This window comes from Octopus sinensis, linkage group LG23, assembly GCF_006345805.1.
Source record: "Octopus sinensis linkage group LG23, ASM634580v1, whole genome shotgun sequence".
NCBI lineage: Eukaryota > Metazoa > Mollusca > Cephalopoda > Octopoda > Octopodidae > Octopus > Octopus sinensis.
Window position 1 is genome coordinate 22458976 of NC_043019.1, and position 16938 is coordinate 22475913.

The following is a 16938-nucleotide window of genomic DNA, read 5'->3' on the forward strand; positions in this document are numbered from 1 at the left end:
GGCAAAGAGAGAAGGATATTTGAAGGGGAAAGAGGCAGAAAGGGTAGAGGGAGATATTCCACAAGAGATCCATTATAATAATATAAAGGTGGAGAGTACATTGTAAAAATATCATATCTCAGCTGTTGGATATGTTAATTAGTTGCTACACATTTACATCAGCCAGCTAATTAGGTACGTAATGCAAAACAACAACAAAAAATGAAGCTAGATGTTGAACAAGCAACAAGAAAGTGAGCCGATATTTTCATCGGGGGAGCAGTTACCAAAAAACTTACATAAAAGAGGAATGTAGCTATTCTGTTTCCTACCATTTCATCAAAAGCATCTATCTCTCGTTTCTGTAAGATCAATCATCATAAGGCAAAAGGAATTGCAAAAAAAATAATAAAAAAGGGCTAAAAACTGAAATTCTTGAAAATTTACTGCATAAAAAAAATGACCACTTGAGTTATGTAGGAATTAAAGCATTCAAAAGTAAGAAAACCATCATCAACACCATCATAATGGATGGCTTCTCGTCTACATCGCCAACGGTACGTCAACGTTTCTCTGACCATCATGTTGGATTTAGGATGGATTAGAGACAAGCAGATGCAAAATCTTCACATAACTAACAGATAATCCTAATAACATTTTTTCTTTTCAACCTTTCTCTTTGTTTTTTTTTTTTTGCTCTGCACCCACCAAAATATTTTCATATACAATTTTGTAGCATAATTGAAATTTAAAACCAAAGATGGAAATGGTACAAACTGCAAAGTAAAAAATTTTTTTTAAATTAATTAAATTAACACATGTAAATACATGAAAATGTTCTCTAAAACTTCTTTCTTTTATTAACCCTTTTGATACCAACCCACCTGAAACCACCCTTGATGTTAACGATTTTGTTTGAAAGTGATCAAAATTAAAACTTTTCATCAAAACATTATGTTGATTTGTGATCCAAATACCAGCTTAATAATGACTAAGTTATTTTACGAGATTCTTTGTTATTTTCTAATCAAAACAAAGTCAGTGCATTCTGGCAGGAATATGGCAACAAAAGGGTTAATCAATTAAGTTAACCAATTAACCAGTTGACTAATTGATTGCTTGATTAATCAGTCATCAGGCTTTATTCAGCTGGTTTGTCAAAGTCCTTTTGTCACCATTAACAATCACATCAGAGGAACAAGGACATATGATTGATGATGTTGCAAATGGCAATGAAAAACACTGACTAACCAGCTAATTGATTGATTGATTGATGAATGATCAATTAAGCTACTGGTTACGTAGGTATATAAAAACGTAATTAAAAAAATTTTTTTTTCTTTTTTTGTCATTTATATTGGTGAAATGCCCTCTTAATTTTTAAGATGAAACTATTTAAGTAAAAGACCCTTTTCTTAACCCTTTCATCACCATATTTCCATTGAAATATACAGCCTTTGTTTCAATTAATTTGAAAAATAATGAAGTATTTAGGAGTGGCTGTGTGGTAAGAAGCTTGCTTCCTGACCACATGGTTCTGCGTTCACTCCCACTGTGTGGCACCTAGGGCAAGTATCTTCTACTATACCCTCAGGCTGACCAAAGCCTTGTGAATGGATTTGGTAGACAGAAACTGAAAGAGACTCATCATATTTATATATATATATATATATATATATGTAAGCATGTATTTGTTATTTGAATCTGTGTTTGTCCCCCACCCCATCGGTTCACAACCAATGTTGGTGTGTTTATGTCCCCATCACTTAGCAGTTCAGCAAAACAAGACTGATAGAATAAGTACTAGGCTGCTCACAAAGAAAAAGCCCTGGGGTCGATTTGTTCATCTAAAAGTGGTGCTCCAGCATGGCCGCAGTCAAATGACTGGAACATATAAATGAATAAAAAGAATTCAGCTGATGTTTGGAACATAAATTAACATGGCATTTTGATGGAAGTGTTTTAAATCACTTTAAACCAAGAAGTTCTTTTACATTTTAATACTGGCTTTTCCATGTTTGCATGGAACAGACACACTTTCTTAGTCTCTCATTCAGCATCAAAATAAACTGTTACATCTCATTAACTCCTTGTCACTGCCTTCCATGTGTAGTTTATTTATTCTTGTTGATAATTTTGAACCTACTTCAGATTGCTATTAAGTCGCCTTTTGGTTAAAGACTGCAAAAGCAACCACAATATTCCTTTCCTTGTAACACCAAGGAATTAATTCTATCATGTGCTGTGAAGAAAAAAAATCCACAGACCATGGGAATAAATTGGCAATTGTTGGCATTGTAATGACATAACACAAGATTAGATATTATGGAAGTTGCTGAAACAATTGTAAACTAAGCAATAAACACAATATACTAACTCCATTCTTTGATATTTCATTTTATATGAATGTGCATGTAATTAATATATAAATGTATATATATATATATATATATATTATATATATATTATGATGATGGTGATATTGATATATATATATATATATATATATAATATGTATGGCTACTCATTCCATATATTTTATGTATACACACACACTACACAAACACCCACACACCACACAATATAGAATATATCTATATACATATATGCCCCCTCGTTTCCTACCGTATTTTTTTTCATTATTTATCTATTTTCTTTCTCTACCGTATTTTTTTTTTTATTATTTATCTATTTTCACTCATTCTCTCTCTGGCTTTCATTCAGTTTTTATCTAATTAATTATTTCTCCCCCTCAAATATAGTATTCAAACTAGTTGCTTCGATTTTGTCGCCCACCCTCCCACCCCCACCACCAATACCGGAAGTTTCTACCCAAATACCGGAAACTGCCCCCCAACTAGCACCTATGAAGGGTTTATCTGAACATATAGCGCAAAAAATTGTGAAAAGTATGCAGGTTGTAGTCGAGAGTTTCCATATGAAATCTGCCAAATGCAAGCTTTCTTTTCAGGTACATGACACGGCTGTCCCTCGTCCCAGGGTCTCTGATGCCCACACCTCCCAAACCCTCAGAGTTGGCACGCTCAATGTTGGCACATTGAAAGGTAGGTCTGGAGAGATTGTAGAGCTGCTTGAACGGAGACGTGTGGATGTATGCTGTATCCAGGAAGTAAGGTGGAGAGGAGGTTCTGCTAGGCTCCTCACAGGCAAGGAACACAGGTACAAGATTTTCTGGGCAGGGAACACTGACGGAGTCGGGGGCGTGGGTATACTTCTTGCGAGAAATGGGTAGGTAAGGTAATCGAGGTAGTCAGAGTAAGTGACAGAGTAATTAAAATTAGATTAGTTCTTCACCATAGGACAGCTACCATCATCTCGGCATATGCCCCTCAACCAGGGCTACCGGAAGGACAAAAAGACCAATTCTATGACACCCTATTGCGGACTACCTCATTGACAAATGACAGTGACCTTCTCTTCGTGGCAGGTGATTTCAATGGACATGTTGGACGACATGTCGGGGGCTTCCATGGCGTCCATGGAGGCTACGGTTTTGGCTCTCGAAATGAGGAAGGAACCAGGCTGCTGGAGTTCTGCGATGCAAATGACCTTATGGTCTGCAATACCCACTTCAGGAAACCCACCTCTCACCTAGTCACCTACCGTTCTGGCAGACACACCAGCCAGATTGACTACATCCTTGCCAGAAAAAGGGAAAGAGGGCTGATTATAAATGCCAAAACCTTCCCAGGCGAAGAATGTACTCCCCAACATAGATTAGTAGTTAGCGACTTCAGGATCAGAGCTAAATGGTTGCCCAGAAGAAGACCAGCTTGGAGGAGAAGGGTCTGGAAGCTTAAAGATCCTGCAAATGGACAGAGATTTAGAGACATACTACTCGAAGCCTCTGACGAAATAGAAGGGGATATAGCTTCACTTAATGTGGAAGACAACTGGAGATTCCTACGGGACAATCTGCTGACAGCCACTGACCAGATCTGTGGATGGAGCAAAGTACCATCTCGACCCAGAGTAACATGGTGGTGGAACACTGTGGTTGACAGGGCTATTAGACAAAAGAGACAGGCTTGGAAGGACTGGAAGAACGGTGGTAGCAGGGAATTGTATCAGACAGCCAAAAGGGAAGCTAGGAGACAGGTTTATTTAGCCAGAGGGGAAGCGGATAAGAAAAAATTTGCCAATGTTCTGAGCCGTGAGGATGAAAGACTTGAGGTATTTCGTGTTGCAAGACAGTGTGTGAGAGAGAATCGTGATGTGGTAGGAGAGAAGTGTGTTCGCATGGATGATGGTTCACTTGCGCTAAATGAGGATGCAAAGAGAGAGGTTTGGAGATGCCACTATGAAAGGTTGCTGAATAAAGAAAATGAATGGGATAAAGAGAGTCTGCCGAATGTTGACCCAACAGAGGGACCAGCTATCCGAGTTGATAGTTCCGTGGTAGCTAAGGCAATTAGAAGCATGAAGACAGGGAAAGCCCCAGGCCCATCAGGAATTACTGCAGAGATGCTCAAAATATCTGGCAGTGTCGGCTATAACCTAGTCACCCGTATAGTCAACCAGGTGATACACGAAGGAGTCATACCCAATGACTGGTGTAGCAGCATACTAGTCAACTGCTACAAAGGTAAAGGTGATGCCCTGGATACAAATAATTACAGAGGTATCAAGCTGTTGGATCAGGTAATGAAGGTTACGGAGAGGGTCATAGCCCAACTAATTAGAGAGAGAGTTAGTTTAGATGAGATGCAGTTTGGGTTTGTCCCAGGGAAAAGCACCACTGATGCTATATTCCTGGTAAGGCAGCTGCAGGAGAAATACCTAGCCAAAGATAAGCCCCTGTACCTGGCTTTCGTTGACATGGAGAAAGCCTTTGATAGGGTCCCCCGATCCCTCATCTGGTGGTCAATGAGGAAACTAGGGATAGATGAATGGCTGGTGAGGGCTGTGCAAGCCATGTACAGAGATGCCGTAAGTAAGGTTAGAGTTGGCAGCATGTACACAGAAGAATTCAAGGTAGAGGTTGGGGTCCACCAGGGTTCAGTACTCAGCCCCCCTATTTATCATAGTCCTCCAGGCAATTGTGGAGGAATTCAAGACAGGTTGCCCCTGGGAGCTCCTCTATGCTGACGACCTCGCTCTAATCGCTGAGTCACTATCAGAACTGGAGGAGAAGTTCCAGGTGTGGAAGGAGGGTTTAGAATCGAGGGGCCTTAGAGTCAACCTAGCTAAAACCAAAGTACTAATAAGTAGAAAGTTAGAAAATCCACAAATATCCTCAGGAAGATGGCCCTGCTCGATCTGTAGAAAAGGTGTAGGTAGAAACTCTATAAGATGTACCCAGTGTAAGCTATGGACACATAAGAGGTGCAGCAATGTCAAAGGTAGGCTAACTGGGAAGATAGTTTTTGTATGTGGCAGATGCTCTGGAGCATTGACCTCCGAAAATCTGCAGAAAACAACTTCCGTCACTTTCCGGGGGGAAAAACTAGAAGTAGTTGATAGCTTCCGCTATCTAGGTGACCAAGTCAGTAGTGGGGCGGTGCGCTGAAAGTGTAACTGCTAGAATAAGAATAGCCTGGGCAAAGTTTAGGGAGCTCTTACCTCTGCTGGTGACTAAAGGCCTCTCGCTCAGAGTAAAAGGCAGACTGTATGATGCATGTGTACGAACAGCTATGCTACATGGCAGTGAAACATGGGCCGTGACTGCTGAGGACATGCGTAAGCTTGTGAGGAACGAAGCCAGTATGCTCCGATGGATGTGTAATGTCAGTGTACTTACTCGACAGAGCGTTAGTACCTTGAGAGAAATGTTGTACCTAAGAAGCATCAGTTGTTGTGTGCAAGAGAGACGATTGCGCTGGTATGGTCATGTGGCGAGAATGGATGAAGATAGGTGTGTGAGAAAGTGCCAATCCCTAGCAGTTGAGGGAACCCGTGGAAGAGGTAGACCCAGGAAAACCTGGGACGAAGTGGTGAAGCACGACCTTCGGACGTTAGGTCTCACCATGGAAATGACTAGAGACCGAGACCTATGGAAGTATGCTGTGCGTGAGAAGACCCGGCAAGACTAGTGAAGCCATAATCCGTGGCCCCTACCTGGGACGTAGTCAGTCCACCTGTGCATACCTTCCTTCTTGTGACACTTGTGAAGACCTGTTGAGGCAAGTGAAAATCGAATCGAATCAAATCAAATCAAATCGAACCAAATCAAAATAGATGAACATCAATGGAATTTGTATCCTTGTGTACCAGTGCCGGTGGCACATAAGAAAACCATCCGAACGTGATCGTAGCCAGTACCGCAATGACTGGCCTCCGTGCTGAGGGCACGTAACAAACACCATCCGAGCGTGGCCGTCCGCCAGCCCCGTCTGGCACCTGTGTCGGTGACACATAAGAAAACACCATCCGCGTGGCCGTCAGCCAGCCTCATCTGGCACCTGTGTCGGTGGCACATAAAAAACACCATCCGAGCGTGGCGTCTGCCAGCCTCGTCTGACACCTGTGTCGGTGGCACATAAAATCACCCACTACACTCTCGGAGTGGTTGGCGTTAGGAAGGGCATCCAGCTGTAGAAACACTGCCAGATCTGACTGGCCTGGTGCAGCCTTCGGGCTTGCCAGACCCCAGTTGAACCGTCCAACCCATGCTAGCATGGAAAGCGGACGTTAAACGATGATGATGATGATGATGATATATATACACACACATATAAATATATACATATATATATATATTACACACACACACATATATATATGTATATATATATATATATAATATATATATATATATATACATATGTATATGTATGTATATATATACATATACACATACATACAAACATGTATGTGTGTGTGTGTGTATATATATATATATACAAGAGAAGTTGATCATTGGTATTAAAAAGTCATTGTTTAATTGTATGCCAGAAGGTTTGCAAATCCAACAGAGGCTTCAAGATATATTTTAAGATCCACAAAGAACAGAACTTAGCCTCAGGACCAAAAAGACATGAATATATACATATGTGTATATATGTATATATATATCTATATATATATAGTTAATCCAAACATGAAAACACACAGAGAAAATACAACAACGCGAGGACGTGGAACAATTATAGTATTATTGGACACTCATGAAGGAAGGGAAGAAGGAGGGTTTTATGTTTCGAGCGGAGCTCTTCATCAGAAACATAGGGAAAGGAAAGATCCAGAGAAGGGAAGACGGAGGAAAAAAAATCGCCAACGGTACACATGCGGTCACACATACATGTGTATATATGTATATATATATATATATATACATATATATGTTTATATATGTATATATATATATATACATATATATGTTTATATATGTATATATATATAGAGAGAGACAGATAGATAGATGATAGGTAGATAGATAGATGATAGATAAATATATAGATAGACAGACAGACAGACAGACAGATATATATATACATATATATATATAGATTAAAATCTATTAACCAACATAAGGTGGCAGTCCTGCATAGGACCAAGTTACTACTTTTTAACCCTTGGAAAATATCCTTTCCAGCAGGTTATCTATACACAACCTGTGTCTGTCACACACACATATACCTGTTTTCTGATTATATGATATATATATATATTATATAATGTATATATATATATATTGATTAGTGGAAAAAGCACCTCCTTATAGGTGTTATTGATATATATATATATATATAAAGATATATGTGTGTGTGTGTGTGTATGTATGTATATGAATGACTGAAATAAATTTGAATATTAGAAAGCTAAGCAGTGAGAGAAATATAATAATTTAAACACGTTCCTTCTATATTTTTTAATTTTTAAAAAAAGTAGAGGGTGGACTGATGGACCATTTCAAGGTTTGTTGAGCACTCCTCAGAGAAGCTGTACCCAGTTTCCTTCTGCAATCAACAGCATAGACTATTCAGTTACTATATAAAGCAGTCATAAATTAAGTTATCACCATAGCGGATATATAGTTTATATAAATATGTAAATTTTTCTACAACCATGTTAGATATGGTGTGCTAGTATGGACTGAAGGGAACTGAAAGAGGAATTTACAGATGAAGAAGAAAACACAGCAAGACTACACATGGCATTTTCTGTGCAAGATAGTACGTGAATGTGTGTGTATCTATGTGCTGAGTGTACTACTTTAGCAATGCCTTCGTTTGACACTAAAATTTCTACTTGTTGTTAGTGCTTCAGTTAGTAAGACTATCAGAGCTTGCAAAAGAAGCTGTTCTGTGAAAAAATGAAATGATGACATGATGGTTGTGATAGTTATGATAGCAGCAGTTAAATCTTTAGAGTAGTTTTAGCAATAGTTAAATAGAAGCAGCACTATTCTACCTGAATTCTGGTAAGGATTAGAATGTAAAAATAAGAAAAATGGTAAGATAATTAATAAATACAACTACAAGATAGAATTTGTAATAAAATTTGATTAGGTAACAGATTTTTCACAGACAAATATGTGACAGTAAAAATTTCCTGCAATTATCAGAATCTGTTGTTTATTCACTGGATGGAAATGGAAGCACTCCATCGGTTACAACGATGAGGGTCCCAGTTGATCCAATCAACGGAACAGCCTGCTCGTGAAATTTATATATATATAAAAATATCCTTTTCTACTTAACGTGTAAGGGGCTGAGCACTCCACAGACACGTGCACCCTTAACGTAGTTCTCGGGGATATTCAGCGTGACACAGAGAGTGACAAGGCCGGCCCTTTGAAATACAGGTACAACAGAAACAGGAAGTGAGTGTGAGAGAATGTTGTGGTGAAAGAGTACAGCAAGGATCACCACCATCCCCTGCCGGAGCCTCATGGAGCTTTAGGTGTTTTCGCTCAATAAACACTCACAACGCCCGGTCTGGGAATCAAAACCGCGATCCTACGACCGCAAGTCCGCTGCCCTAACCACTGGGCCATTGCGCCTCCACCTGTTTATTCACTATTGGAATACTGAATCTCAAGGTACATCACATAAAGCTATGAATAACACTGTGTAACAAAATTTTCCTTTGGTCAGTAAATATTATTTCCTCTTTGCTTCTATCTAGAAATCAAAGGAAATTACTTTTATTCCCTTCAAACTTTGCTTTTGTGACCTGGACATCGATATTTTAGAACTGACCTATTTCCCATAACATTTCAGACATATTCAGCATTAAGTTGCTGAAGCAGAAATATCCCTTTCTACTCCAGGCACAAGGCCTGAAATTTTGGGGATGGGGGCCAGTCAATTAGATTGACCCCAGTACACAACTGGTACTTAATTTATCAACCCTGAAAGGATGAACGATAAAGTCGACCGTGGCAGAATTTGAACTCAGAACATAAAGACAGACGAAATACTACTAAGCATTTTGCCCAATGTGCTAACATTTCTGCCAGCTCACCCCTTGCTCAAGCAGAAATATTGTTATAGCAAACATTCTGCTTAATATCACAGATTTCCTTGTCGGGTGCTTGACCATAACCACTTGAGCATGGCATATCCCTTAGTGGCCTACAATATGTATATCTCTGATCATGAGTAGGAATAGTGGGGGAGCATCATAACCATGTGTTGAAGGGGATTCCTTGAAGTTTGGATAAATGTAGCAAAAGCAAAGTCTGAAGGAAATATTGGATTCTCCGGAAAGTTTGTGCCGATTTTTAAAGGAAAGAAAAAGGTCAATAAATACTTGCCATTACATTTTTAATCAACCAAATATGAACCATTTTGTTGCACAATGCATCTCCATCTTTCCTTTAACTTGAAAATACCCTCTTCCCAGAATTGAGATGCCTGGGAGGGTAAGTCGAAAGGTAAGCTGCTATAAATCGGCACAAATTTTCCAGACAACCCAATATTAGCCATTATTCATACATTCTAGTGATAAGCAAATAGGGAATAAGAGTTGCCACCGAAGGACAAAATCGAGTTACACAGTGTAATAGCATGTAAATATTTTCAACTCAATATTTACACACTATTCTTTATATTTATAGCTGTTTATGTGATGTGCTGCATGAGCCAATGTTCCAGAAATGAATTACTTCATGATGTCAACATGTTATATATATAGAATGGAAGAAGCTCCATTTTGAAGTATTTATGTAATTTCCCTAAAGACACCAAATGAATTGCTATGGCTGGATGCAAAAAAAAAAAAAAAAGAAAGAACCTTCCCAAAAAACTCTTACACAAACCCATGAAATTCTTTGAAAACTATTGAAGATATTACATGGAGACTATCAGTAGATATCAACTAATCTTTAGTGGGGTCAAAATAGTGGAAAGAAACAAAGAAAGAAAGGTTGAAAGACAGGGCAAGAGGAGGAGTGAGAGCATATGTAGGGCTGAATGACATAGTCCCTTTGCAATGTATCCTCACATGAGGAATGGGTGGAAAATAAAAAAAAAGTACATCTCAGCTGTTGGGCCTGTTAATTATTTGGTGTTGAAATAAATAAATCCAACACCAACTAGATAGCTAACGAAGCGACTAATGAGATGGTGAACAAACAATACATCTCAGTATCTTATATATATATATATAATGTGTATATATAATATAAACATATTTTATATATTTATATATATATATATATATATATATATATATATTGGTGTGGTGGGGAGGGTTACGAAAAGACTTACATAGAAGAGAAACGTAGCTATTCTGTTTCCTACCATCTGCTCTAAGACGGTACTTTTCCTTTTCTGGAATAGCAATCACAGCAAAAAGAATAACTAAAAACTGAATATGACAAAAATTTACTTCATAAAATAAATGTAGCAAATATAGAGGAATTACACATGGCTCCAGATCCATTTTCTTTTTCCTTCCTTGACCATCCTGTCAGAATAGGTTGGTTTGGTTTCAGTTAAGGTAAATATATGCATCTTTATTTCAACTAAGAAATAATTTGTTTTTTTTTTGTGCATGATTATTGCCCCACAAAAAAAAACAAAAAAACATGGCACCTTGTTTCATACAAAAAAATTTGATGTTAGCGAAATTTAAATTAAAAGATAATTAAAACAAAACAAAAACATATGAACTTTGAGATATAAAAAGAAATTAGATTAGAAAAGGATTTTTTATTTTTGTTATAGTTGAAATGTTATTTCAATTTTAACTGTAAAATGTTATGGAAAAAGAAAACATAACTGACAGCAAAAAATAAATAAAATAAAAATAAAATAAAATAAAAAATATTAAAAAATTATAATAAAGAAAAACAGTGTTGATTATACATTGGCATTTATAATGAAACTAAACATACATATATATTTATCTATATATATATGATAGAAGTGAACTGTGAAAATGAGTACACTGCATTTTGGGATTTTCCCACACAACCATAGGTTTCATGCTCTGGAATTCACAATTTTTAAGTGCTCTACATATAAAATAGTGGTAAAAGTGTTTCCATTTTATATGTCAAACATTTGAAAATTGTGAATTCTAAAGCATAGAACCAAAGGTTGTGAAGGAAGATCATAAATAAAAAATATATATAACCTACCGTTGATAAGGCCAAAAGAGTTTGAAATCGTGCTGGTGATAACACACAGGAAAACAAAATGAGATATTTTCTCTTGGTAAAACTGCAATATCATGTGTTCTAACACATCGACTTTTAAATGGCGAATCCTTTACTTTATTTGAGAGGGTGCTGAAAAGTTCCTGGTTTTAAGGGTTATTATGAAAGGCCTGGTTGGAGGTCCACCTTCTGAGTTCTTTTACAGGGCTTAGAAAAACTGAAGGACCACTGCTATAAGTGTATGAATCTGAGAGGGGAATATATTGGATAAAATCATAATCAACTGATCCTCCTGTATTTTTTTAACCCAAAGCCAGGAATTTTTCAGCACCCCTCATATATACGTGTGTGTATGTATGTGTGTGTATGAATTCCATACGTATTTTCCTGTATATTTGTTGCAACAAATATACAGAATGTGTGTATTTTGTGTGTCTGTTGTACACATGTATATGTATTGTATGTTGTATGTGTATGTACATGTGTTGTATGTGTGTATCTGTGTGTGCTGGGAGGAGCCTTGATTGCAAAAATTGTGAAAAAAACAGAATAATATTTTAAATGATATATTTAAAAAAACATTATACAGTTAAAATGACATATAAACATAATTATATATGGAAAACATCAGCAGTAAGATTGTCAATGGAAAATTTGGAGTTATTTGTAAAAAACATTAAAAAATCAATTGTCCAGCAATGGGTCCTGAGAAAGGATTAATTTGGGAAGGAAAAGAAATGGGAAGGTGTCTGTTATTCTTTCTACCCCCATCCAACCAGTTTTAAACTTGAGCTGAATAAGTCAGAATATTATATATGTATATACAAACACATGAAGGTGCATGGCAACTGCTAAATCATGGGTTCGATTCCCTGACTGACTGGCACATTGTGTACTTGAGCAAAACACTTCATTTCACACTACTCCAGTCGTCCTTTGATCAGTGGGGAATGTTGGCCTACTTAACATAAACTCAGAACTCAGTTATTTTCAAGAGATGAAAAATGCGCAGACATAGAGACTGACACATGCAAAAACACAACACCAACCACATTATTGCCAACTATGAGAGAATGTCTTCCAGATATTATCTTCCCATGAGGCATAATACAGAATGGTATGGAGTAAGATAACAAAAAAGAAAATACCTACAAATGAAGTTGACCATATTGAAGCCGATGGGTCAAAAGAATATTGGTGGAACTTACAAATTAAAACAGCCACCAAGTTAAAACTCAGCTGGCCAGATATCATTGTTTGGGACCACAAAGAAAAAATATGTTCTGTTGTGGAAATCAGTTGCCCTTCGGACACAGAAACCCTTGCAGAATATAGAACAGATGTCACATTATTTGTCTATCTTTCAGTCTTATTTTTGTCTATTTTTCTTTCCCCATATGTTCTCTATCTCATCTATATATCTTTATCTATCTTTGCTTCTGTTTTCTATCTTCATATTTGTCTATTTTTGACTGTATCAGTGTTTCAGTCTGTCAGTCTGCCTATATTCTCTGTTTTTTATGAGTATCGCAGTGTTTATCTGTTGGTTTGCCTATATTTATGTGTCTGTCTGTTAGTCTGTCTTTGCATGTATTATCATTACGTATATCTGATTGTCAATAAAATGAAGCTCAAGTTAGTGAAAAAGATTTACTCACCCTTGCATAGTCAAAATGAGGTTCATAGTGGCCACCGATTCCATAGTTGGCGACCTGTGGTAAAGAAATAAAATTGATTAAGAAGTGGTAGCAGAGGGCAAACAAGCAACTAGAATATCAAAGAGAATGGGTTAGTCTTACAGTGGTTCTTAATCATTTAATATTTGTGGGTTCCTTTGATTGCTATTTTATTCTGGTGGACTCCCAGAACCAAGCTACATTGTTTTCCCATTATTAACCAATTGTATAATAACATTAAATTATAACACTATATAGTGCAGTTAGGCTAGTTGTGTGACCACACCCATTTTGGCAAAAAAATTTGCATACATATTACATGGTCTTAAACTAATTTTGCCAGTAAATTTGAAAAGTTCATATTAATTTAGCATTAGAATTCTTCAAGTTGCATAAAAATAGTTATTGTCTGCATCATTCGAAAGAGAAATAAATTCTGCATAAGATGTAAAAGATAAAAATAATTTATATGGTGTTAGTAACAAATTATTTTGTAAGAAGTAGAACTTTTATCATCAGACTTAAATTTATTTTCGCCAGTGTAGCAAGCAAAATTTTTTCCTGGACCCTTAGAATGCTACAGTCATATGGACACTGGTTGAGAACCATGGGTGTAAGAGTAGTATGAACAATGGAGGGTGAGTGATAATAGTGGAATAATTATAGGAATAAAGAAAGAAAGATGGATACTACACGGTAATTATGTATGGTTTAGCAACACTAGAGGTTTACACTGACCCTCAGTTGGCAGTTTACAAAGATGAGCAGCATCAAATTAACTCCTGTGACACCTGTATGAGACTGCTCCTAATTCTATGATACACTTCACACTAATCTATAACTAAATAAATAAAATTACCCCAAACTACTGCACCTCCATCCCAATACCACTGTTATGGTCTTGGAGAACTTCTGCTTCCAAAGAAAAACTCACCTGAAGTTCCTCAGCAGTTTCCACATTGAGACCTGTCACAGTTCCAATTCTCTTGTTGATTCTGGACAAAATTGGGTGGTCTGCATCTTTCAACCAAGCACTGCAAAAAATATACAGTATATATATATATATATATATATATATATATATATATATATCAAAAAATCAAAATAGATGAACATCAATGGAATTTGTATCTTTGTGGTACCAGTGCTGGTGGCACACAAGAAAACCATCCGAACGTGGCCGTAGCCAGTACCGCATCGACTGGCCTCCGTGCTGTGGGCACGTAACAAACACCATCCGATCGTGGCCGTTCGCCAGCCTCATCTGGCACTTGTGTCGGTGGCACATAAAAAACACCATCCGAGCGTGGCCGTTCGCCAGCCTCGTCTGGCACCTGTGTCGGTGGCACATAAAATCACCCACTACACTCTCGGAGTGGTTGGCGTTAGGAAGGGCATCCAGCTGTAGAAACACTGCCAGATCTGACTGGCCTGGTGCAGCCTTCGGGCTCCCCAGACCCCAGTTGAACCGTCCAACCCATGCTAGCATGGAAAGCGGACGTTAAATGATGATGATGATATATATATATATATATATGTAGGTCCCTGGTTGAGTCGGGGTTAACCACAGTAAATAAGGTACTCAATACATAGCAGAGTAAATTAATTTATTTTATAGAAGGAGCTTCTACAGGACTAGAACTTCCTGATGATTTCATTTGAACGAAACAGTTCTAGTCCTGTAGAGCTTCCTGATGATTTCATTTGAATGAAACAGTTCTAGTCCTGTAGAAGCTCCTTCTATAAAATAAATTATATATATATATATATATATGTTAGACAGAATGAGATAACGAAGCCAAGGCTGTGGGGAGTTTTCAGGACATTTATAAGGAAATAATAGCCTTACAGCTGTTTCTCTGATATTATGGAAATCCCTTCATCAGAGAAGGTGTGAGAAGGTTAAAAAGAGGAAATATTTGAAAAATTCTGTCCATAGCACTTACTTAGCATTACCTGACTCTCTTTTAGGTCTTCTAGATAACAATACCTCTCACATATATATAAATAAAACGAATTAATATAGAAATATAGGGTGTCCATAAATTATATTTACAAGTTCCAAACTTTTCATCTCAATATTGTAAAGGGACTTTATGGACACCCTGTATAACTAGAGTAGCTAACAAGGGAAATAACTTTAAAACGGGAGGTAACTGGTGGTAAGTAAAACGCCGATATGCACACAGATACTTCCCGAGCGTCTGTCGAAGTGGTCGTTGGGCATGTTAAAAATAGCAACCAATATTGTTCGAACTACACGGTCGGCTGATTTATAAGAAGGAGAATTCATTGGATAATGAATGCAGTTACTGAACCGTCTTGTTTTTTTACCAGCTTGATAAATGGCGAAATAAATTAATATTTCGGTCAGGAAACCCTTGATAACTGTATTTGTGGTTATTATAACAAGAAGTGGAATCATACACACACACAGACACACACACAACAGAACAGAGAAGTCTGCGAACAACACCTACCCTCCGAGGATTTTCTGAAGATAGAGTCCTAGCCAGGTAAAAATATAGACCATTGACTTATATTGTTTATTTTTTAAATAGTGTTTGGGCTTTAAAACATACTTAAAAACATTGGTAAATATATATATATATCATCATCATCATCGTTTAACGTCCGTTCTCCATGCTAGCATGGGTTGGACGGTTCGACCGGGGATCTGGGAAGCCAGAAGGCTGCACCAGGCTCCAGTCTTATCTGGCAATGTTTCTACAGCTGGATGCCCTTCCTAACGCCAACCACTCCGTGGTTAAATATATATATTTAAGTAGGTGAATGAATTATCCTATGTTTATCGTCAGCATGGAAAATTCGTTTAACCGAAACCTGGGTAGCAAATTCACGTCAGAAAACACGGTTGAAGCGACCTGTCAAGGGTAGAAACTCCGGGTTCGTGTGTAGAAATTTGTGTGTTGTATATGAATAAATGAAAGAATGGAGTCGAACGAAGATGTTAACAAAATTCCTTTACTCTCGACACATGTTTCGAAGACATGCATAATGCACCCTTTATTCCTTCGGAATGAAAATATGCTGTCTTCGAAACATGTGTCGAGAGTAAAGGAATTTTGTTAACATCTTCGTTCGACTCCATTCTTTCATTTATTCATATATATATATATATTACTAACTGTTTAGTGATATAAAAAGTTTTTAAAAAATGAAGGGGAGATAAGTAGTAAAAGAAGCTAAGGGACATAACTGAATAGCATAAACGAGTCAAGAGGTTTGGTCATTCTTTACTTGCAATCGATCCTCATGATCAAGACGTCCACACACAAAATGTGGAAAATGCGTGGATGCATGCATGACTGACAGGCTTCTTTCAGTTTCTGTCTACCAAATCCATGCACATGGCTTTGGTTGGCTTGAGGCTATAGTAGAAGACACTTGACAAAGGTGCCACGCAGTGGGACTGAACCCAGAACCATGTGGTTGGTAAGCAAGCTACTTACCACACAGCCACTCTTACATACATACAAAGTGATGCTCATGCCCAGAACGTGTTATGTTCAAAGGTGTTATTTTATGACCTTGTTGATAAACTTAGGGCTGAACAACAACAATAGCGAGAGACAAAGCTCATATGAAATTGTTCTGTTTTAGTTAGTGTTTGACCCAAGGCCTGACTCAGAAACTCATGGCTGCAACACCAGCTTCTTAATCATAGCTATGTTTGTGCCTATGATTGAGGAA

At 37.5% G+C, this 16938-nt stretch overlaps 1 protein-coding gene and 1 long non-coding RNA gene across 6 annotated transcripts in view; one reads left to right on the plus strand and one right to left on the minus strand.

The window, feature by feature from the left end:
• The window catches only part of LOC115223418 (prolyl 4-hydroxylase subunit alpha-1), a 112813-nt gene that overhangs the window by 16066 nt on the left and 79809 nt on the right, over positions 1 to 16938 (minus strand). For 3 of the 5 annotated variants that reach the window (XM_029793946.2, XM_036512657.1, XM_029793945.2), the window contains exons 9-10: positions 14159 to 14258; positions 13207 to 13260 (exon numbers count right to left, since the gene is read on the minus strand). In XM_029793946.2, coding sequence (XP_029649806.1) covers positions 13207 to 13260; positions 14159 to 14258 — 154 coding nt within the window. Of the gene's footprint in view, positions 1 to 278; positions 342 to 10655; positions 10719 to 13206; positions 13261 to 14158; positions 14259 to 16938 lie in introns of all 5 variants that reach the window. The other 2 variants (XM_029793948.2, XM_029793947.2) reach the window with 2 other exon arrangements.
• LOC118767682 overlaps positions 15504 to 16938 on the plus strand; it is a 129481-nt gene continuing 128046 nt past the window's right edge. The window contains exon 1 of the long non-coding RNA XR_005003593.1: positions 15504 to 15740. This is a non-coding gene — a long non-coding RNA (uncharacterized LOC118767682). The remainder of the gene's footprint in view (positions 15741 to 16938) is intronic.